The sequence below is a fragment of the Eptesicus fuscus genome, chromosome 9 (genome assembly GCF_027574615.1).
Source record: "Eptesicus fuscus isolate TK198812 chromosome 9, DD_ASM_mEF_20220401, whole genome shotgun sequence".
Lineage (NCBI taxonomy): Eukaryota > Metazoa > Chordata > Mammalia > Chiroptera > Vespertilionidae > Eptesicus > Eptesicus fuscus.
In genome coordinates this window covers 45,626,898-45,651,317 of record NC_072481.1, presented here as the reverse complement: position 1 = coordinate 45,651,317, position 24,420 = coordinate 45,626,898, and the positions used below count along the sequence as shown (strand labels likewise).

General features: G+C 40.9%; 1 protein-coding gene across 1 annotated transcript in view; it reads right to left on the bottom strand.

The window, feature by feature from the left end:
• RAVER2 (ribonucleoprotein, PTB binding 2) overlaps positions 1-24,420 on the bottom strand; it is an 89,783-nt gene that overhangs the window by 59,854 nt on the left and 5,509 nt on the right. Inside the window, exons 2-3 of the mRNA XM_054720878.1 lie at positions 4,020-4,086; positions 699-1,168 (exon numbers count right to left, since the gene is read on the bottom strand). Coding sequence (XP_054576853.1) covers positions 699-1,168; positions 4,020-4,086 — 537 coding nt within the window. The remainder of the gene's footprint in view (positions 1-698; positions 1,169-4,019; positions 4,087-24,420) is intronic.

Genomic DNA, 24,420 nt, shown 5'->3' with positions numbered 1-24,420 from the left:
AAAGGGAGGGATAAGAAAAGAAGGGAAAAGTTCACCAGCTGCTATCTTACATGTGTAAGGAAAGAAGTTATATATAGCATGCATTTTTTTCTATTTAGTCTAACATATTTAATTTTATTATGATAAAGGGCTTGAAAATTTTACCAGTAGTCGTCAGTTTTCAGGATCTTTTCTAAATGGCTCACTTACCATGACCCCATTAAGACAAAATTATATGTTCTCTTTAAATCTCATGATACTTTTCTAGCTTCCATTATATCACTTTTCATACAGGATTTACAATGATTAGATTACTTGTCAGTCTCTTCTACAAAATTGTGAGGTATTGAAAGAGTATCTTTCTATTATCTATATTTCTGACATTTAGCAATATAGTATCTGGCATAGAGAAGGCGATAAATAACATTTGGATAGGGGAATGAATCAATGGATGAATGGTGTAATGAACGGATGACATGAGGTGAATAAGTGATGGATTTGCTAATACATACTTAACTATATAACAGTATAGTTTGCCCATCAACCAAAGGAATTGATTTAAAATTTACCATGACATTAAAATCTTCATTATAGACTAAAGTAGAATTAGATTATCCATCGTGATATTCACATAGGTATAATAAATTTGTGAGTGCATGCAGAATAGATACAAAACAGATATTTAAAAATGTTTCTAATGATATCTTAAGGATACATACCTGGCAAAACACAGGTTTATGGGTACTGGAGAAAAGTTGCAACAGCTCCTCGGAATCTCTGTAGTCAGTAGGGAGTTTATCTATACAAAGGCACTTAGAATGAATGAGCTCTGCGGCCAATAGATTAACATCCATCCATTGTGCAAAGAGAGCTGATGCCCCCAACTGTTTGCCCAATAGCTCCAATCTAGCCTTTGCAGCAAAGTCCTTTTTCATGTATTCCACAAATCCATAGCCTTTGGAATGGCCAGTGACTTCACTGTAGACCAGAAAACATCTCTCAATGTTTCCATACGCACGAACAAGTTCTTCAAACTCTTCTAATGTAAAAGAAGTGGGCAAGTTGGTGATACACAGCAAAGCATCTGTTGGCTGGAGCTGGACTATTAAGTCTTTTCCTCGAAAAGAATATTGATGAAACATCTGAATTGCATTCTGGGCTTGTTCCCCATTCAATAAGGTAACAAATGCTGGAAGATAAAATAAATGAGTTTTCTAAGCCTGTGTTTTCAAACTTTTGTGACTATGACTAACAGTAAGAAATACATTTTATGTCTGTGACAGTACACACATACATATATATTTCTGAAACAAAAGTATCAGGAAGTAATACTATTACCGTATGCAAAGCACTGAAATATTTTCCATTTCATTGTATTCTTTAACGCTGACACCCCCACTAAACTAATACCATGACCAGTAACTCAAGTTAAAAATATGATGCACCCTCCCGCAAAAATCCCCTTTCAGAGACTTCAATCACTCTACTATTAAGGACTTTTGAAGTTGTCCAACAGCTTGCTGGTACTTGGTTCATGTTTTATAGCCTTCTTCTCGCTCTCTTTTTCATTTTAGAGAGTTCTTATCTCTATGAATTCAGATTCAGTAATCTTTTCTTCTGCAACATCTATTCTGCTGTTAATCCCATCTACTGTATTTTTTTTTTAAAAACTCCAACATTGTAGTTTTCATCTCTAGGAATCTGACTTGGTATTTTTCAATATCTTCCATATCTCCACTACACATATTCGATCTTTACTATAATTTCTTGTACAGATGGAACATTGTTGTAAAAACTGTTTTCCATTTTCATTAATTCTTTTGTTTAAATTCTAAGTCATTTTGATTGATTTTTGTCCTTATTATGGGTTGTATTTTCCTGCTCCTTTGCTATGTTTGGTAACTTTTTATTTCATGCCAGACACTATAAATGTTACCTAGTTGGGTGCTGGATGTTTTTGTCTTTCTATAAATATTCTTAAGTTTTGTTCTAGGGTGTGGTTGAGTTACTAGGAAACAGTTTGATCTTTTCGGGTCTCACTTTTAAATTTTGTTAGGTAAGACTAGAGTTGATTTTCTTGACTCTTGAGACAAGACCCTTCTGAAGACTCCTCCCGATGCACCATGAATTATGAGGATGGGAATAGCACTATTCCTGGCCCTGTGTGAGCTGTGAAGACTGTTACCACTAATCCCTTTGCCAATATTTAGTAACAATGAAATTGTACATAACATCTGACCCAGTAATTTACTTGTGGAGAAATAGTTGCAATGTATATTAGAAGACAAAAATAAGGATATTCATTGCAGCATATTTGAAATACTGGAAAGTTAAAGCTTCTAAATGCCTACCAGTAATGAACAGATTGATAAATGGTGATAAATTCACAAGATAGAATAATATATAGTAGTTTAAATGAATGAACTAGAGCTATATGTATCAACATGGAAAGATCTGAAACCAAGGTTGAGTTTTAAAAAAAAAGCAAGTAACTAAATGACACATATATAATACCATTTATGTAAAGTTTTTTAAAACACTGAGAACAACACTGTTAATTATACATATAATAAAATTACAGGTATTAGTCACGGTATTATGGTAACAAATAGCTCCACAATCTCAATGGCTTAACAAAATAAAAGGGATTTTGTTGTTGTTCATGCTGCATATCCCACACTGGAAGGAAGGAAGGAGGGTTTGCTCCTCACAGCCACCCTGGGAGCTAAGCTGGAAGAAGTGCTGCAATCTTCCTCAACCTCTTCCCGGGAGAGGGTGAGCAGTGAGCCACAGGCTGGCTCTAAAACCTTCCACCTAGAAGGGATACGGTCATCTCCATTCGCACTCATTCACCAAAAAGCAAATCACATGTCCACTTGAGACAGAGAACTGTCTCACCTCATGCCCAGAAGAAAAAGAGGAAGGATCTGTGAACAGCTCTCATGACTGCCACAATATAACAGCCAGGTGTAGAAAGTATGTACCAAATTCATAAATGCTTCTCCCCCAGGGAAGAAGGGAGAGAAGGAATGGAATCAGAGACAAGGAGACACTGGATTTCATTTTTATCTATAACGTTCCTATTTTCAAATTTTTAAAGTCAGGAAAAAAACCTGCAGAATTCTGACCATACTACCAGAGATTTTTATTCAATAGATCTACATTAGGGCTCTAATACATATATAGTATATATATAATATATATATACATATATGACAAAATTTTTTTAACATTTAAAAATATTTTTATAAACATTTGCTAATTTGGGAATGGATGTGTACACAGTGGTTATATCATCCTCCATAATTTCCCTTACTATTCATCAACTAAAAAAAGAGACGTTTTAGACATTTACATATCATATAATGGGACTAATCTAGTATAGTCTTTTAATATTACAGATATAAAACTAATACCCAGAAAAGTTAAGCAAATTTCCCAATTTTCCCACTAAGGTCAAATCATACAGTTTATTCAACAAGTCCAGTTTAATAAGTTATTAAAACTAAAGAATACAAAGCCTATAAGGAATATTCATTATAACATTAAAATCTATAACATTAGCCCTAGCTGGTTTGGCTCAATGGACAGAGCATCGGCCTGCAGACTTTAGGGTCCCAGGTTCGAGTCCAGTCAAGGGCACATGCCTGGATTGCAAACTCGATCCCCAGTAGGGGTATGCAGGAGACAGCTGATCAATGATTCTCACTCATCATTGACGTTTCTATCTCTCTCTTTCCCTCTCCCTTTCTCTCTGAAATCAATAAAAATATATTAAAACAAATAAAAAACCTATAACATTAGAACAGTCATCATAAAAAGTCATAAGGCTCTAGTAATTCCATATTAATTTATGTGATTAAAATTTAGGATACTAATATTATCTTCAGAAAATATATTTTAATTGTAACATTTACATGACTTAATGCTTAAGAATTTTAGTGATTAATTTAAGAATGAAAAGACATTACACATTTTTATTTTATAAGGACTATCTGTATGATCAAAACAAAATTAGGTGCTTAGAACTGAAATCTTACCTGTTCGCTTGTTTCTGTCCACATAACAATACTTTAACTCATAGTCTTGTAATAAATCGTGAACTTCCTAAAAGTGACAAAACATGAATTCAATTAATACACAAATGCAGTTAGTAGATAATCCAGCTAATTAGCCTACCACCATTACCACTACCCTCTCCCATGTAAAACATCTTCCATAAATCTCTATTATTTAAATTAAAGGCTCATCAGACACAGCCTTTACCATCAATCTACCTCTCTAAATATATCCCCAATACACCCCCCCACACTCCCATATTCCTACTCAAAGGACTGTTCACTGCCTCATGAGGGTACCATGCACAGTCCTTACTCTGAATGTCTGTTTATGCTGATATCTTGACCTAGCATGAGGCAAACATCGTACTAAAGCTCCCAACCTTTACCTGAAATCACATGTATCCTTTGCAATCCCATCTCAAATGTTCTTCCAAGAATCTTTTCCCATTCTTTTCCACAGGACATGACCTCTCCCACATCTAAACTAACAACGGTCATACTTTATTTATGCCTCTCTTATAGAAAAAAGATTAAACATTTCTATTTCTATACTACATGCTAAACTTTTAACAAGTAATAAACCTGTAGATACTTGTAATCCCCGCACGGAGAATAAATAAATGTAGACTGCAAATATAACTTACAGATCCCTGGGTATGAAAACAAAAAGGGAAATTCATAGCATTCTAGGCCTAGTTCAAGAAACAAGAAAAATGTCAAGTTAAACAGCCTAACTTTACACTTAAAGGAACTTGAAAAAGAACAACAAGCAAAGTACAAAGTGAGAATGAAGGAAGGAAATAATAATGATCAAAGCAGAAATAAACAAAATAAAGTCTTAAAAAAAATACAAAAGATCAATGGAACCAAGAGCTGGTTCTTTGAAAAGATAAAAAAGACTGACAAACCTTTAACCAGACCCATCAAGAAAAACAGAGGACCCAAATAATAAAATCAGAAATGAAAGAGGAGAAGTAACAACTGGCACCAAAGAAATACAAAGGATTATAAGAACATATTACAAACAACTACATGCCAAAAAATTGGACAGTATGGAAGAAATGGATAAATTCAAAGAAACATATGTCTGCCAAAACTGAATCAAGAAGAAACAGAAAATCTGGACAGACGGATTACAACTAATGAAATTGAAGCAGTAATAAAATAAAATAAAAAACCTCCCAGCAAACCGAAGTCCTGAACTGAATGGTTTCACAGGTGAACTGTACCAAACATTCAAAGAAGAATTAACACCTATCCTTCTCAAACTATTCTAAACAGTTTGAGGATGGAAGACTTCTAAGCTCATTTTATGGGCCAGTATTTTCCTGATTATAAAACCAGGTAAAGAAATTTATAGCCCAGTATCCCTGGTGACCATAGGTGCAAAAATCCTCAACAAAACATGAGTGAACAGAGTCCAACAATACATTAAGCAGTTCATACACCACAATCAAGTGGGATCTATTCCTGGGATGCAAGGTTGGTACAATACCCGCAAGTCAATTAACATTACATACCACATGAACAAAATGAAAGAAAAAAATAATATGATCATATTAACTGATGCAGAAAAAGCATTTGGCAAAATCCAGCACCCTTTTATGATAAAAAGTCTCAGCAAAGTGGGACTAAAAGGAACATACCTCAACATAATAAAGGCCCACAACCAACATCATAGATCAATGAATGGGCAGAAAAAAAAAAAAGTATTTCCCTGAAGATCAGGATCAAGACAGGGATATCCACTTTTACCACTCTTATTCAACATAGTACTGGAAATCCTAGCCACAGCAATCGGACAAGAAGTAGAATAGGAGGGATCCAAAGGAAAAAAAAAAAAGGAAACTGTTAATATTTGCATGGCTTAATACTGTATACAGAGAACCCTAAAGATTCCAGCAAAAAACTACTGGATCTGATAAATGAATTCAGTAAACTAGCATGGCACAAAATCAATATTCAGAAAGCAGTTATATTTCTATACACTAAGAATGAACTATTCAAAAGGGAGACAAAAAAATATCTCAATTACAATTGCATTAAAATAAAATACCTTGGAATATATTTAAACAAGGAGATAAAAAGACATGTACTGGGAAAACTATAAAATACTGAAGAAGGAAACTGAAAGGGATACAAATAAATGAAAGCATATACCATGTTCACATACAGGAAGAATTAACATGGTTAAAATGTCCATACTTTCCAAATCTTTACATTCAATGCAATTCCTAGCAAAATACCAATGGCATTATTTCACAGAACTAGAACAAATAATATAAAAATTTATATGGAACCACAAAAGACCCCAAATAGCCTCAGGATATTCATTGCAGCATATTTGCCGGTGGCCAGAGGAAAGCCTGGGTCCCGGGTGCCAGAGGGAAGCCAGTGCTGGCATCCGGAGGAAGGAAGGCCTACTCTTGTACAAATTTCACGCATCGGATCTCTAATCCTACCTAATAATAGACAAATATGCAAATTGACCGCAACTTCGCTGCGCCCAAGCCACGCCCACCAACCAATCAGGATGAGTATGCAAATTACCCAACCAAGATGGCGGCTAATTTGCATATCAAGACAGCGTAGAAAGAAGCCAAGAGCTGCAGAAGGGAGCAAAGCTGCGGAGAAGCAAGCAAGCAGCGGGGAGGAGAAGGGAGGAGCGGAGGCGGGGCCTGGGGAGAAGGAAGGAGAGCGGGCGGGCTGGTGGAGAAGGTGGGGCGGGGGAGAAGGGAGGAGGCGGGGCGGGGGAGAAGGGAAAAGCAGGCTGGCTGGTGGAGAAGGCGGGGCAGGGTAGAGTGCAGCAGGAAACCCTATTGCAGGATTTTTCCTGCAACAGGAACGGTAGTACCATAATAAGTATGTATGGGGCCATATGGGTTCTTGAAATATCAGGGGACCACTCTGTAAAGTACATGATTGTACTTTATGCTGTACATCTTAAACTGACACAGAACAATCCTATCTAATAAAGAGGGAATACGCTAACTGACCCTCACGCCATCGCAAAGATGGCAGCGCCCATAGCCAATAAGGAGGGAATATGCTAACTGACTGCCACACCCTCAAAGATGGCAGTGCCCATAGCCACAAAATGGCAGTGCCCAGTCCCCTCAGTCCCGCCGGGATGGCAGGCACGTGGCAAGGCCACTCCATGTGCCTGCCTCTGAAGTCCCCCAGTCCCCTCAGCCCCCCAGTTGCCCAGGGCCAGCCCGAGGCACAGGCAAGCCTCAGATGGCAGCTGCCCAGCCGCCCAGGGCCACCCGAGGCTCAGGTAACCAGGGCTGGCTGAGGCTTGTGCTGCCGGCAGTGGTAGCAGCAGAGGTGTGATGGGGCGTCGCCTTCCCCTGATCACTGGGTCGCCTCCCGCCCCTGAGGGCTCCCGGACTGTGAGAGGGGGCAGGCCGGGCTGAGGGACCCCGACCCCGCTCCACTGCATGAATTTTCATGCACCGGGCCTGTAGCAGTGAATAGAAACTATAATTTAAAAATAACATATTCTTCATTAGGAAAAGATAACTCAATAGCACTACATATACATCTTGCCAATCGGCTAATTCAATACTTTATGGAGACAGTGACATGGTTTTATTTGAAGGGATCCAGTGTATGCTTTCAGTTGCACAGACTCTAATCTCTCATTTCACTAGTTAACAGCTGTCAAATGCCAGATGAAGAAAACATGATAGGCTCTTCACATCATCAAGTACCCGTAAACAAATGGCATACTGTGTTCCTAATTCAGCTGACAGATTTACCTGAGAGAGATCTCAAGTATTCAAAGATGCATTTCACAACTTAGAAATTTTATTTTTAAAATATCTATATTTCAATTCATGGCTTTTATATGACTCAGATGTGGGATGTTGATTGTGTCAACTTGGAAACCTTACAAAGCTTCCTGCAAAGAAATTAAAACGATTATTTTTCTCCATGCCCTGATTATTTTGACCCAGGCAAAAGTGGGTCACACCTCAATTTGATCCCCGGAAAGGTGGCCAAAAGAAAAACTTAAAACCTGAAAGAGAGTCCTAACAACCATTTGCCAAAATTCTACCATGCTCCACAACACAAAACCAAAAGGACGAAAATTATTATCTCCCTCTACTAATCCAGCTTTATGACATTTCCATTAACTTGCAAGCAAATTTTAAGGAACAAAGTAGCACCTTTAATGAAAATGCTTTTTGCCCTCTGACCGGCAATATCACTTACAAATATCTTACAGTTAGATGAATTCACCAAAATTGAAAGTATTAGATAGCTTTAGTAACCTATTTCCAGACCAGATTCACTATCACTCCTGGAATTAAATGTGAAATTCTGCACATATGAAGAGTCTCCTGGGCAGAGGACCAATAGCTTTCAAAGCAGTTCATCAATGACTCCCAAAAGTTAAACAACTAATGTTCCAGTTGGTCTGGACTTCTTCCTGAATGAAACCCAGCCATAGTTTTAAACCTGAATCACATTGTCTTCTAAGCCCTTCACAGAACTACTTTCATGAAAGCATTATTTTTCTTTGTAAGAAAGGGTTTCATAGATTAAAACACTCTACTCTTAAATTCCACTTTTTATGGAATTAAAAAAAGAAGAAACAAGAATCTTTGTTGGTTTGCTTTAAGTTTTGTGGGATTTCGTAATATGAGAAGATGATCTGTTACAGATATTAAATTATAAGGCACAATAATGAAATAAACACCCCGGAACTCACCACCGAACTTAACGATTAGAACATTAGCAACACTGTTCCGTCGACTTCTACATTGTTTTGTAGTCCATTCTGCCACTTTCGCCCAGGTAGGGATGGGGTCCCTCCTGTAGCTATGTATCCCCAAACAGTATGGTGTGTGTTTTACTTGTTTCTCAGCTTTGTAAAAATGGTATTATGCTAGTATTAATCTTTTGTGCCTTGCTTTTTATACTCAACACTAGAGGCCCATTGCATGATATTCGTGCAAGAATAGGCCTTCCTTCCCCTGGATTCACTCCAAGCCACCCAGAAGCCGGCAAGTCCTCGCTTCTGTCCAGAGCACTGCTCCTGTAGCTCCTTCTGCCATCCCCCGACCCCTCATAGCAGGCGTCCCGCCCCTCCAGGCTGCTCCGTGGCTGCATATGCAAATTAACCCACCATCTTTGTTGGCTGTGGGCATAGTGAAGGTATGGTCAATTTACATGTTTGTCTATTATTAGGTATGATTATGTTTTGAAAATTCACTCATATTACACGAGAGTTCATTTATTCACTACTGCTTGCTATTCCATTTTGTAACTATAGTATGATTTATGTATCCATTTTTCTATCAATGAATATTTGATTTGTTTCTAGGTTATTATTGTTGTTTGGCTACTCACATATTTTTTAAAAACTGCTGTCACATTCTTATAAATTTTACATACGTATTTCCTGGCGCACAGAATTTCTTTTTTTTTTTTTTTTTTTCTTTTTTTTTTTTTTTAATATTTTTTATTGAGGTATTATATGTGTACATATCTTACCATTACCCCCCCCCACCCCACACCCACACATGCCCTCCCCCCCCAGAGTTTTGCGTCCATTGTTTATGCTTATATGCATGCATACAAGTCCTTCATTTGATTTCATAACTCCCCCACCTCTCCCTAACTTTCCCCCTGTAATTTGAAAGTCTGTTTGATGCTTTACTGTCTCTGTATCTATCTTTTTGTTCATCACTTTATACTGATCTTTACTATCCCTAAATGAGTGGGATCATGTGGTATTTTTCTTTCATTGACTGGCTTATTTCACTTAGCATAATGTTCTCCAATTCCATCCAGGTTGCTGCAAATGATGAGAATTCCTTCTTTTTTATGGCAGCATAGTATTCCATTGTGTAGATGTACCACAGTTTTCTGATCCAGTCATCTGCTGACGGGCACCTAGGCTGTTTCCAAATCTTAGCTATGGTGAATTGTGCTGCTATGAACATAGGGGTGCATATATCCTTTCTGATTGGTGTTTCTAGTTTCTTCGGATATATTCCCAGGAGTGGGATTACTGGGTCAAATGGGAGTTCCATTTTCAGTTTTTTGAGGAAGCTCCATACTGTTCTCCACAGTGGCTGCACCAGTCTGCATTCCCACCAGCAGTGCACGAGGGTTCCTTTTTCTCCGCATCCTCGCCAACACTTGTCGTTTGTTGATTTGTTAGAATTTCTGAAGGAATGAAATTCCTGGGCTGTACACATACAAATTGTCATCTTTACATGAAAGTGCCAACTTGTTGCTAAAATGGCTGTACTGTTTACATTCCTATCAACAGTACACCGGAGTCCCACTAATCCAATCACTACCATGCTTGATGTTATCAGATACTTTAATTTTGTCAATTTAATGGATATAAAATGCTTGCATTTCTTTGATTAATAAGGAAGGGAATGATAAGGAATGGCTATGATGTCCAGTTATTTATTAAATGCTAATCTAAGTACTGCTGTGAAGGCATTTGTAGATAAAGTTAATATCTACAATCAGTTTACTCTAAGTAAAGACCTTAGATTATGTGGGTGGCACTCATCTAATTTGCTTAAGAGCAAAAACTGAGGTTTCCTGGGAAAGAAGAAATCCTGTCTCAAGACCTGCCCGAGTTTTTAGCCTCCTGGTATGCCTTAGAGATTTTGGACTTGCAAGCCTTCACAGTCAGTCAGTCGGTCAATCAATTAATCAGTATCTGTGTGTGTAATACAAATGCATATAAATATTATAGGTAAGCTGTTTCTCTGAAGAACTCTGATGCAGCTATCTTTCTATGCTAAGTTACCATTTATTTATTTCCCTCTCAAACCCCCCCCCTTTTAAAAAATATATATTTTATTGATTTTTTACAGAGAGGAAGGGAAAGGGATAGTTAGAAACATCGATGAGAGAGAAACATCGATCAGCTGCCTCCTGCATGCCCCCTACTGGGGATGTGCCTGCAACCAAGGTGCATGCCCTTGACTGGAAATGAACCCGGGACCCTTCAGTCCGCAGGCCAACGCTCTATCCACTGAGCCAAACCGGTTAGGGCTCCCTCTCCCTCTTTTATGCCTAAGAGATTCAGACGGAGAAACCTGCTTCAGGAAGGAGAATGTAGGATGTTGTCTTAGCCTAATTTGAATTAAGTATTGTAAATAGGAGGGCTTCAGGAACGGGCCTGTTAGCTAGATACCCTGTGTCCGTTATTTCTGAGCCTTCTAGCAAGGATTTCCCTGCCAGGCGTGTTCTTCTCTTCCTCAACTACCTGAAATCACCCACTCTCACTTCTGAAACCTAAATCCATACCCACCCCCTTTCTCCTTTGTCCAAAATTGTCTTAGATGCACAATGTTGCCTTGCTGTCCTTGGGATTTTCATGCCTATGTGAATTCCCCATGCACATACACTGGGTGGCCAGATTATTATGATCTCTGAACGCATAATAATCTGGCCACTCAGTGTATATCCTATATAATAAAAGGCTAATATGCAAATTGTCCCCTCTACCAGGAGTTCGACCAGCAGGCAGGCCGGCCAACCGCCCATGTCCCCTCCCCCTGGCCAGGCTGGCCGAACCCCACCCATGCACGAATTCATGCACCGGGCCTCTAATATACACTGAGTGGACAGATTATTATACGTTCAGAGATCATAATAATCTGGCCACTCAGTGTATATTAAAAATTTTATTTTCTCCTGTTAATCTGTCTGTTAATTTCATTATTAGCCCAGCTAGAATAATTTAGGTGGGAGAAAAAGTATTAATATTTTTTAGCCCCCACAATATGTCTGCTTTTGGTTTTTCTAGATACTCTAAGTATGAGGAAGTTCTATTCCTGTGTGCTGTGCGTTTTTATTATGAATGGGTGTTAAATTTTATCAAATGTTTTTTCTGCATCTATGGAGATGACTTCAGTCCCACCTTCATTCCAGTGATCTCCATATTCTTATTTCCACCTCCAACTTCTCTCTGAGGCTCCAAACCTGTACGTGCTATTGCTTGCTTGGAACTGCATCTGGAAATTCCAACACCAGATAATACTTTTGGGGGATCCAACAAAGGGCCTAGCATAGAATACTTTTCATGATGTTAGCTGAGTAAATGTAGCGTCAGATTTAACTTGGCTAAATTTTAACAGCTTTCGGTGCAGCTGTTTTGTTGGAAAGTTCATTTGAATACCAACTTTTTGGCAGGGGAACATTCTTGGACAAAAAAAATTAATAAACTTTCAGCTCTTTTATTAGCAGTATAATAATAATAATAATTTACTGAGTGCTTACTTTATCCCAGGCACTTTATATACATTACCCCATTTAATCCTAACAGCCGGAGGAGCTGAATTTTAAAGCAAAACTTGAATATCCAGATTTTTAAAGATGAGGACCTTGAGGTCTAGAAAAGTTATGTGACTTGCACAGTATGTGATGGCTCTGGGATTCAAAGCCCAATCAACAGACTCTAGAGCAAACACAAGGAAGTGTCACCGCAACAAAAACAAAACCTATGAAACATTCATTTCCATCACATTCCTAAAGCTCGCTGCATCACGGACTTCCTAACCTTAGAATGGGGATCAGAGAGAAAAAACCAACAGTTTGGGAGATAAAAACAAAAGCAACATATCGTCGTTTTTGACAACTAGAAATCTGATTGCATCATTCCCTTATTTAACTATTTCAGTGAATCCTCATTTCCCCTAAAATGAAATCCAAACTGCCTAATATGGTTTATAAACTTACAATCATTTAGTCCAGCCTCCTGTGCCAGCCTTGTATCAAATCACTATCTGTCTCAGACCCTATGCCACAGCCACAATGAATGAGTTTGGGGCCACGCTTTTTCCGTCTTTAGGATCCAGTATGTCTTGTTACTACTGCCACAAATAGCCCATACTTCTCTCTTTCCCTCCTTCCGCTAGCTACCTTCTCTCCCTGGGACTCAGCTTATGTGAGTTTCTCTAAGGAGTCTTTCTGAATCTCTCAGATATGGATTAGATACGTTTCCCTTGTGCTTCAACAGCTTTTTTTCCTCTCCCCCTCACAATATTTATAGCACCTATGAACCATATTTTCACTGCTTATGTATTTGCTATTTCCATTATATTGTAGGCTTAGCAACAGCAAATAGCACACGCATGCTTTGTTCATAAACAAGTCTCCCATATCTAGCACAATATCTAGTGAAAAGCAGACCTTCGATATTTGTTAAATGCATGAATGTTTGCTTCCACAGATTGCCTTTTTCAACTCCAATGTAGTGTTATTTCTTCTGAGATTCTTGTTTAAAGTGCTGAAAAACTGAAAATATACTTCTTTAACCTGACCTAATACATAACTCACTTTTTAAAAAGAAAATATTTTTAAATTAATATTATATACCTAGCAACAACAGGCTCTCCTTGAGCACCTTTTGTCTGCAGCTGTCCCAAGGAAGAACACTTTAATCTCCTGGAGATACATTTAGATAATCGTGCCTCCCAAACAATAACCATATGTAAATCACAATCTCATCTTCTCCGATGCACAAAACGTTTTGTTTTTCCCTTCAAATATCACCTGGCTGTGCTACATTATTAGTTTTCTATTCCTGTGCAACCAATTACCACAAACTGAACTTAAATGGGTGCTTAAAACAACACCTACTTATTATCACTCAGTTCTAAAGGTCAAAAGTCCAGGCAGGTTCAAATGGGTCCTCTTCTTAGGGTCTCTCAAAGCCAAAATCAAGGTGGTAGGCAGGCTGCACCCTTTTCCTAGAGGCTTGAAGGACACTACCTTTCCTCTCATTACGGTATTATGCAGAATGCCTTGTGGTTGTGGGACTGACGTTCCTGTTTTCTTGCTGCCTGTCAGCTGGGGACCACTCTCTTCGCTCATAGAGACTGCCCTAAAGTCTCTGTATGCAGCCCACTTTATCTCCAAACCCAGCAACAGTGCATCAAAGCCTTCTTGCAATTCAAATCATTTGATTTCTCCTTTTACTGTTAGCCTGAGAAAACTCGCTGCTTTTAAATGGCTAGTAAGATTAGAATGGACCCACCCACAGAATCTAGCTTTTGTAAGTCAACTGATTAGTAACCTTAATTATATCTGCAAAAAAATCTTTTTACCATGTAACATAACAATTACATACATGAGACCCTGTCACACTCACAATCCCATGGATTAGAAATCTTGGGGTCATTTTTTAAATTCTGCATACCACAATTATCACTAATAGATATAATTTACTGCACACTTACACACACTTTACACAAAATAACTTATTTAATATGTCAGCTTTCAGAACTCAAGTAAAGTGAAAGGGCATCCACACAGAAGACAAACCCAGCACAGAGTGTCAGAACACAGGCGATGTGAGGGCCTCTGGCCAGGGGAGCAGCTCAGTTCAGGAGGATGAAGCCTCTGCTGCATGAAGTGGGCATCTGCATGGGGGAGGGAGGGGACAGCCATCTGCAGTGGTGATGGGAGATTTCTTACATAAAGAGGGATTTTCAAATAAGTAGATATACTAAGGATAACAAATACTCTATCAGAAAAAAAGAGTAACAAATATGGAATGGGAGAAAACTAGAATGCACTCTATAGTGTTAGATTGCAACTTGCTGTATCAATGTGAACTCGTTATTTAGATAGATAGATGATAGATAGATAGATAGATAGATAGATGATAGATATATATATATATATTTATGTATTTTCTAGTACTGTCTACTAAGAGGACCTGAAAGCAGTGGCATCTCAATGGCAACGAGTATGTAGATTCTGGCTTCTCAATAGTGTTTTCCTCTGAAAGAAACTAGGCACTATATTAGTCAGCTCAAGCAGCCATAACAAAATTCCATAGATTGGGTGGCTTAAATAACACAAACTTATTTTCTCACAGTTCTGTAAGCTAGAATTCCAAGATCACAGTTCTAGTTGATTTGGTTTCTGGTGAGGTCTCTCTTCCTGGCTTGTAGACAGCCACCTTCTGACTATGCCTTTGCTCAGGGCTTTTGCACGTGGAAGTAGGGGGAAGATAAGGCACACAGCAGAGAGTGAGTTCTCTGGTGTCTTTTCTTGTGAGGAGCCTGATTCTATCTGGTCAGGGCTCCACTCTTATAACCTCGTTTAATTACTTGCAGAGAGTCCCCATCTCCAAATATAGCCACACTGAGGGGTTAAGGCTTTAACATATGAACCTGGGGAAACACAAACATTTAGTTCATAACAGGACCCTTTATGAAATGGCTGATTCCAAGGCTGAAGCATGGGAAGTACCAAATAAGTAACTTTTATTTTTAAGGTTTTAAAAAAATTTTTTTGAGAGAGAGAAGGAGGGAGAGGGAAAAGCAGAGGGAGAGAAAGAGAGAAGCATCCATGTGAAATACAGATCGGTTGCCTCCTGCATGACCCTACTGGGGATGTGCCCTGACCAGGAATTGAACCAGCAACCTGTCAGTGCACAGGATGACATCCAACCGAGCACACTGGCCAGAGCTGAGCTACATTTTGTGTCAAAAACAAGTTTAAGCAGAGGATCCAGGAGCCCCGAAGAAGCTCCCACTGACCAAATGTAAAGCAATTTAGGCATCAAAATACTCATAGTCATGGAGTCTAATCCATAAAACAACATGGGAAACCATGAGCCTTGTTTTGAAATAAATTAGTAAGTGAATACATTGAACACTTGAAGGGGAATAAGATATTTACATTCTTAATGTATTTCCCCTCAAAAGCCTTATTATTTACAAGGAGAAGCCTGGCAGGCACTACTTTAATAAAGGTCCATCAAAATTATCAAAGTTAACTTTATCAACAATGAGACAAATCTAAAACATGCATCCCTGTGATATTCCTGACAGGGACCCACCTCAAATCTAATCATGAAGAAACATCAGACAAAGCCAAACTAAAGGACGTTCTACGAAGTAAGTTGCCTGTAATCTTCAAAAGGGTCAGGGTCATAAAAGTCAAGGAAAGACTAAGGAGTTGTTCCACACTGAAGATGACAACGAAGTGCAATACATGATTCTGAACTGGTTCCGGAACGTTCACTATGAAAGATATTAATGTGACAACTGGCAAAACCTAAACACAATCTGAGGATTTTAAAAATATATATATATTTCTTTATTGATTTCAGAGAGGAAGGGAGGAGAGAGAGATAGAAACATCAATGATGAGAGAGAATCATCGAACAACTGCCTCCTGCACATCCCCCACCGGGGATCAAGCCCACAAACCAGGCATGTGCCCATGGCTGGAATCGAACTGGGGACCCTTCAGTCTGACGCTCTATCCACTGAGCCAAGCCGGCTAGGGCCAATCTGAGGATTTGATTGAAGTATTTTGACTTTGATGGTAGTAATGCAGGTTATATTGGAGAATGTCCAAATTTGTAGGAAATACACAATAAATACTTAGGGTGGTTGACCATGAAGTGGGTGCCCACTCTCAAACAGTCCAGAAAAAAATGTCTTGGTACTGTACAGTTCTGCACCACATAACGACGTTTCAGTCAATGATGGACTGCATACACAATGGCGGTCCCATCTATCTATACTAATAAAAGGGTAATATGGTAATTAGACCAGACTTCTTCTGGATGACTCTCTGGACATCCAGACAGTGGCAGGGCCAAGGCAGAGGCAGTTAGGGGTGATCAGGCCGGCAGGGGAGAGCAGTTAGGGCGATCAGGCCGGCAGGGGAGAGCAGTTAGGGCAATCAGGCCAGCAGGGAAGAGCAGTTAGGGCGATCAGGCCGACAGGAGAGAGCAGTGGCAGGATCGGGCCTAAACCAGCTGTCGGATATCCCCCGAGTGGTCCCGGATTGGAAAGGGTGCAGGCCGGGCTGAGGGACCCCACACCCATGCATGAATTTCAGGCACAGGGCCTCTAGGCCTATCTAATAAAGAGGGAATATGCTAACTGACCATCACACCCTCACAAAGATGGCAGTGCCCACAGCCAATAAGGAGGGAATATGCCAATTGACTGCCATGCCCTCAAAGATGGCGGCGCCCACAGCCACGAGATGGTGGTGCCTAGTTCCCTCAGCCCCGCCAGGGCGGCAGGCGGGCCTGGCTACTCCGCGAGCCTGCCTCCAGAGTTCCCCCGTCCCCTCAGCCCCCCAGCCAGCCAGGGCCAGCCTGAGGCACAGGCAAGCCTCAGATATAGGCTGCCCAGCTGCCCAGGACCGCCCAAGGCTCAGGTAACCAGGGCCAGCCGAGGCTTGCGCTGCCAGCAGTGGCAGCAGCAAAGGTATGATGAGGCATCGCCTTTCCCTGATCACCAGGTCACCTCCTGGATTGTGAGAGGCCAGGCTGAGGGGACCCCCCGTCCCCTTCCAGTGCATGAATTTTCATTCACCTGGCCTCTAGTATATAGATAAAAGGCTAATATGCGGTGTCCCCACAGGAGTTCAACTGGGAGTTCTATCACTCACTATGACGTGCGCTGACCACCAGGGGGCAGCGCGGAACAAAGGAAGGCCCTAGCCAGCGGCTGGAAGGCCCCTATTCGCCCTGATTGCCGGCCTGGCCTAGGGACCCTACCCGTGTATGAATTTTGTGCACCGGGCCTCTAGTAAGATTATAATGGAGCTAAAACATTTCTATCACCTAATGATGCTGTACCTATCCTAACATCACAGTGCTATTCCTTACTCCTGTGTTGGTGGTGATGCTGGTGCAAACAAACGCACTGCAACACCAGTCATATAAAAGTACTGCACATATAACTGTGTGCAGTACGTAGTACTTGATGATAATAAATGACTGTCAGTGGTTTATGTATTTACTAGAGGCCCAGTGTAAGAATTTGTGCACAGTTGGGTCCCTCAGCCTGGCCAGTGATCGGGGCCTATCTGGGGTGGGGGGCTGCCTGGCAGGGGGGAGGAGCTGCAGGAGGTTGGCTGGCTGGCCCCCCCTATCGGGGCCATCAGGGGGAGGAGCTGCAGGAGGTAGGCCTGCCAGGGGGAGGGGCCGTGGGAGGTTGGCTGTGGGAGCACAATGATCATCAGGGGGCAGCTCCTTCATTGAGCGTCTGCCCCCTGGTGGTCAGTGTACATCATAGCAACTGGTCGAGTGATCATGCCAGTAGTTTGGTTGTAATGGTCGCTTAGGCTTTTATATATAGATATAGATATAGATTGCCACACTATGCTTTTTGTCATTATTTTAGAGACTACTATTTCTACCTATAAAAAACTTTTCAGTAAAAGAGTATGCCACGTTACACCTGCAGGAGCCTCATACATCTTGTTTATCATGCTCTTGATTGTATCATTTTCTGTTGTGCTTAATGTAATCTTGTGTTGTTTTGTACAGGAACACACTATACAGGTGTATAGCCTAGGAGTAGTAGGCTATACCATCTAGTCTAGGTGTGTAGTAGGCTATACCATCTAGGTTTGTGAAAGTGCACTCAATGATGTTCCACAATGACCAAATCGCCTAATGACCCATTTCTCAGAATGGACCCTCATCATTAAGTGGCACATGGCTGTACTTAAGAACTTTTCTGTAAGCTTATTAGATTACTAGAGGCCCAGTGCATGATTGAATCATGCACGTGTAGGGTCCCCTACACGCTTTCGCTTTCGATCGCGGGGGAGCTGGGTGCCTGTCCGCTGGTGCACCAGGCCTTTCGGAAGCCTCCAGCTCGGTGGAGGCTTCTGAAAGGCCTGGTGCCGGAGCAGACAGGCACTCAGCTCCCCCGCTTTTGATGGTCCGCTGCGGGACGTGAGCTCGCTGCCCCAGAGGCCCCTTCTGTTCCGCAGCACAGCCATGGCCATGACGCAGACGCTGAGCTCGCGCCGCTGCTGGCGATGCGAGCTCAGCGTCCCGCTGGCCCAATCGGTTACCCCGGCCACCCCGAGTCCTGCCCCCTGTACCTCCTGCTGGCCCAATTGTGGGCGTAGCGGAGTGATGGTAATTTACATATTACCATTTTATTAGGTAGGATTTCAAAATGTAAAACTTCCCAGATTCACATGTTCTTCTTGTTTACTACCATTATTTCAACTCTAGATCAGGTGGCAAAATACCCACAAGGGATAGAGTTAGAGAATTGGAGGCTAATGTGGAATCAGAAACAAACAGTGAAATTTGCAGGTAATAAAAGATCCACTACCGTCTCGGGATGAGTCGAGGAGGAGCGGGAGAGAACCACCAACCCCGGGTGAGTGAGTCCCCGTCGCAGGAAGGACGCGCTCTCGCCAGATAGTGTCTGCCGGCTTCGTGTTCCTGTATTTCGAGTATTAAACACAATACGCCTTGCATCCGACGCAGGAGACTGGTCAGAAGGAACCTTGAGTTCTCGGATTTTTTTTTAAGATTCAGAAAGGTGATGTGGTCCAACTTCATTCATGAGAAAACCGAAGGCGGAGAAGAGAAGCAAGCTCCGCGCCTCGGAGCACGTCCCGGAATCACACCATGCACTCTGCGGTCCCCCAGCTCTCAGCTCTGAGCCGGGCGGCTGGACACAGCATCCCGTGGTCCAGGAAGCCGGGCCATACTGATTGTAAATGCAATGAATCTTGTAACGGTTTGTTTCCTTCAAAGCATTACGTTTTACTCTTTTGTCTCTTAACTATGTTAACTATGTCATTCCACAACTTTGTTGCCATCATTTCTTGGCAAGACAATTACTGTGAATTCTCAATAAGCAATGTTAACAAACAAACAAAAATAAATAAAATAAAATAAAAAATAAAAGATCCAAAGTCCAGGAAGTAAAGGCAAGCTGGGAACTAAGAGCAGATAATCACTGCAGTGGGTGAGGAAAGACAGAAAAACTGAGTAGCTGGGGCCAGGTGGAGTGGAGCTGGGTGGGAGGGGGTGGCAGGAAGAGAGCTAACAACTATGCTGGCAAATGCAGGTTAAAACACATTCAATGAATTCTAAATGCTATTTTGGCATTCGGGTGGTAACAAACATTTAACAGAAAGCTTCAAACACAAAGAAAATGTCCAAGCATAGGGAAGAGGGGAAATAAATTCACAAATCTAAAGATAATGGTAGTAAATAAGCACAAAATTAAGCACCAAATGCCTAGAAAACAAGTTAAGGCACTCAATGAGTTAGGGACTCACAAATCTAACAAGAGAGAGAAACTCTTTTTTTCTTAGCAACACGTACTTATTGTGAAGAACACTGAACAACACAATGAAAATAGTCTGACATGTTGTAAAAAGAAACATTCTTTGTATCAATCTTTGACTTCTAACAAACGTTAAGGAGGAAATGGTAAACATGGCTCCTTGTAAAGCTCTTCCGAAAAACTTTTCCGGGCATCTGTCTAGTTCCAAGCACAGTACCTAATGTCAGCTTCGTGTACTGGTGACCAGAGACCAAGGAGCTTTTACATCAAAGGTGACCTTTTAAGAAAGACAATCAAGGAGCCTGATTTATGTTCTCAGCTAGGTGGAGGAGCGGCCCACCGATGCCTAAAACTGCCCACCGCAGCTTCTGATAAAGCTCTTCCCAAGCAGCAGCTCTGCATCTGCTCACGCGGTCCGTACACAGGGGAGTGCCAAGCACGCGACAAAGCCCACAATGGCCTGGAATGCACTTCTCAGCCTGATCTACAATCCCAGCGAGATCCTGGGGAAGGTACAAGAGGTCCATAATCCCTTGGAATTACATGGGAAATGTTGTATGCCTATGAATATTAGCATTTTTATTTTTATTTTTATTTTTGGAGAGAGGGTTTATAGCTTTCAATTTACAAGCCATAAACATTTGACTGAATAACTGTAAGTGAATGGAGTAACTTACTGCCAAAAAGGAACAAAGTCTTCCAATGCAAAATTCGTTCATTTTACCAACCAATCCTGAGAGCTTGCCGTGTGTCAGACAAGATGAACGGAAGTACAGCATTTTAGAACAAAAAGGTGAGCATCCTCTTCGGTTTTAGATTTCCCTTGGAACAATGTGTCAGGCTCTAGGTTTAATACTAGTGGTATCACAGTGTGTGTGAAGAGGAATTGCATTGTAGGGTAAGTATATGAGCTCTGAAATCAAACAGACATTATTTCTTCTCTGCTCTACCACTAATCAGCTGAATGACCTTGGACAAACAGCCTGACATTAATTTTGCATTTCTGTGTCTCTAACAATAAAACAGCCTTGAAATGAAGATTAAATATAATATAAACAAAGTACAACATACAGTGCCTGGCAACAGTAGGCACCCAATAAACAAAGGTTGTTATTTTTATTGTAGCTAGCCAGAGGAAAAGAAATTTGTTCCACTGAAGGGTTACTGGGAGATCTCAACTAGACAACCGTGATGAATTTGGGTGCCACATTTTAAGAGATACACTAACAAAGTGATTGTGATGTGTGTTCAGAGAAAAGTTCAGGGTGGGGAAAAAGTAGATTTACAGTTGTTCATATGGAAAAAATACAGTAATTAATAAAAAATGAACTCTGCATTTCATGTGTTCACAACTATAAACCTACTTTTGCCCACCCCGGTTAATAGGATGGTGAGGAAACTTAGACTCAAGTCCTAAAAACTAGTGGTTTGAAGGAACTGAAGTTATAAGTAAAAAAAGAAGCTACCATACACCCTCTATATTACTTGAGGGGAGAAATTGAATCAAGAAATCAAAATTTCAGGGAAATAAGTTTTACATATTCAATATAAATAAGAAATTTATAAGATAGCTGTCTGAAGTTGGAGTAGGATACCTTACAAAACAGAAATTGATTTGAAACTAAAGGCATTAAAATGTGCTAGAATTCACAAGTTAAGGACTCTGTAAACTGGATTCATATATTAAGCAAAAGGATTAGATGAAATGTCTTCTAATCACTTCCAACACTGATATTTATTTTTAAATTAAAATTATATATTATTTGGGATACTATTGGTTGGTAGAAACAAGACCCAACTTGAAATAAATGAACCAATAAAGGGAATTTAGTGGCTTGCCTAATTAAGAAATCTGCAGGTAGGGCAAGCTTCAGATATAGTTTGATCAAGGCTCCACCTCAGCTTCCCTGCTTTTCCTCCTCCAACCCCCAGGTCAGTCCTCCGTTGGAGGTCTACTCTGTCCTCAGACTGTCAGCTGCAACCAGGGCATTACGTCTCTGCACTAATTTCCAGTGGGAAGAAAGAGAATCACTTACCCTAACAGCCAAACCGAAGTCCTGGCTTCTCTGTGATACCAGGCTGAAACAATCAGTATGGCCAAGGGACTACCATGTATTCACTGGCTCAGTTCCCAGCTATTGCCCGTCTTTTTACCAATTCCAATGGCAGAAGGAAAAAATCTTGTTTGTTCCTTTAAGTCAACCCCTACAGATGGGGAGAGAAATCAAACCCACACAAATCATTTAGTTGCTAAGGACGGAGGGGTGTGTCCTCAAAGGAAAATCTGGGTGCTGTTAGGAAAAACAAGAGGAAGAATAGAGACTGGATAGGCAACAGTGTCAGTCTCAGCAAGAAACAGATGGCACACTCAAAAACTAAGTAATTGAGCCCTAACTGACTTGGCTCAGTGGATAGAGTGTCAGCCTGCGGACTGAAGGGTCCCAAGTTCGATTCCGGCCAAGGACACATGCCTGGGTTGCGGGCTCAATCCCTGGGGGGGGGGGGGGGGTGCAGGAGGCAGCTGATCAATGATTCTGATTCTCTCTCATCATTGATGTTTCTATCTCTCCTTCTCCCTTCCTCTCTGAAATCAATAAAGAAATATATTTTTTAAAAAAAACAAACTAAGTAATTGAAGAGAATTTTTTAAAGAGACTATTTACAAAGGCTTAAAGAAATCCTATTACTAGCAACAGTCCCCTACAAACCTCTAGGCCTAAGGAGGCAAGGGGAATGATTACAAGCCAGGGAGCTTGGCTGCACAGAAAGCACCACTGGAAAGAAACCACGAGTGCCCTCTGAAAGTGGAAACAGCCAAGTCACAGTCACCTGGTAGAGAGAGAGCTGGGTGAATAAATACTCTCCTCTCTCTCTCCTCCGCCCTCCCATCTCCCACCAGTGGCTCTGGCCAAATGCAACCAGAAACCACAGGATGAGAAAAGCCTTGTTAGTGCAATCCCCAGCACAAGTCAGCCGCCCAGGACACAGAACAGGTGAGAAGGGTAAAGATAGATCTGGAGGAACAAATGGAAGACATTCAGCACAGCAACCAAGGAGGATTCACTTCAGATAATCATGAGGCAAAATATACAGTCCAGACAAGTGTTCAAGATGGTCTCATCTTCCCACTTCTCATTTAGTACCTTTCTCAGGGACCCAGGCCCCTCAGAGTAAGGCAACTGCCCTCTCTAAGGCAATTGAAATACACACACAGCCAGGGTGCCTGGTAAGCAATTTTACAATCCTTACACTTAGATACTTCTGTTTCTTTATTTACATTTCTTCATTTGCCTGCTTCCGCTGGGCTAAGTACTGCTAAGCAATAAAGCTTTTACCCACAGAAAAGAAATAAGCCTGGAAGCCCACAAGGGCCACTAGCTACGAGATGGACAAGATCACAATGGAGAGACAAGACGCAGGGGGTAGGGAGAGGGACCCTTTTTGCAGAGCAGCCTTCCATCCAAGTTGATCTCACTAAATGCTCTCCTGATCTTCTGAATCTTGCTTATTAAAAAAGCAATTCCCTTAAACACAGCTCCTGCTGGAGCCTCTGACATAAGACGCGGGTGCGCCCATCGATGATTTGAAGCTGGGCGAGTCTCCCCTCAGGTGTAAAGCCGATTAGATGTCACTGCACTGTGTAGAGTAATCTTACACTTCACAAGCATCATAACTTAAGTAGATGTTAAAATGCTAGCAGGCAAAACTAAACGCCACCTACCTGTTCTTTATATGGGAAAATGTGTAGCAAGTCTAAAAATAATTGGTAAGCATTAGGAAATGGTCTATAAATCACCTGAGACTTCTTCGGACTGCTCGTTAACACCTAGCATGGAGATGCTAACCACAAAGGGCTCCTCTTCTGGAATGTTTTCAGAGCCCAGAACAAGCCCGGCTGCCAAGACTGAAAGCTTACAGAGCCCGCGGTGTCCCGGAAAGCTACAAGTACAGTCCGCTAGCAGCTTTCAGTGTCCCTGTCACATCAGAAGGATAACAAAATACACAGAAAAGAAGTAGAGCCCATATTCAACTCTGATTAACTACATTAGAAAAGAAAATATAATACATAACTTTCCAGTAGTATAAACTACACTAAGAAAAGTAACTTTTGGAAGTAAGCAAAATAGCATTTTCAATGAGAGAATAATTTCAAAGTGTGAAAACATCCAAGTATTGTCAGAAGAAGTGGTGAGTAACAACCCTCCTTTAAAGAGAGGCAATAATTACTGAACACAATGTTAGACAAAACAAATAAGTATACATTTTTTTAAAAAAACTTTTTAATTGACTTTAGAGAGTGAGAGGAAGGGAGA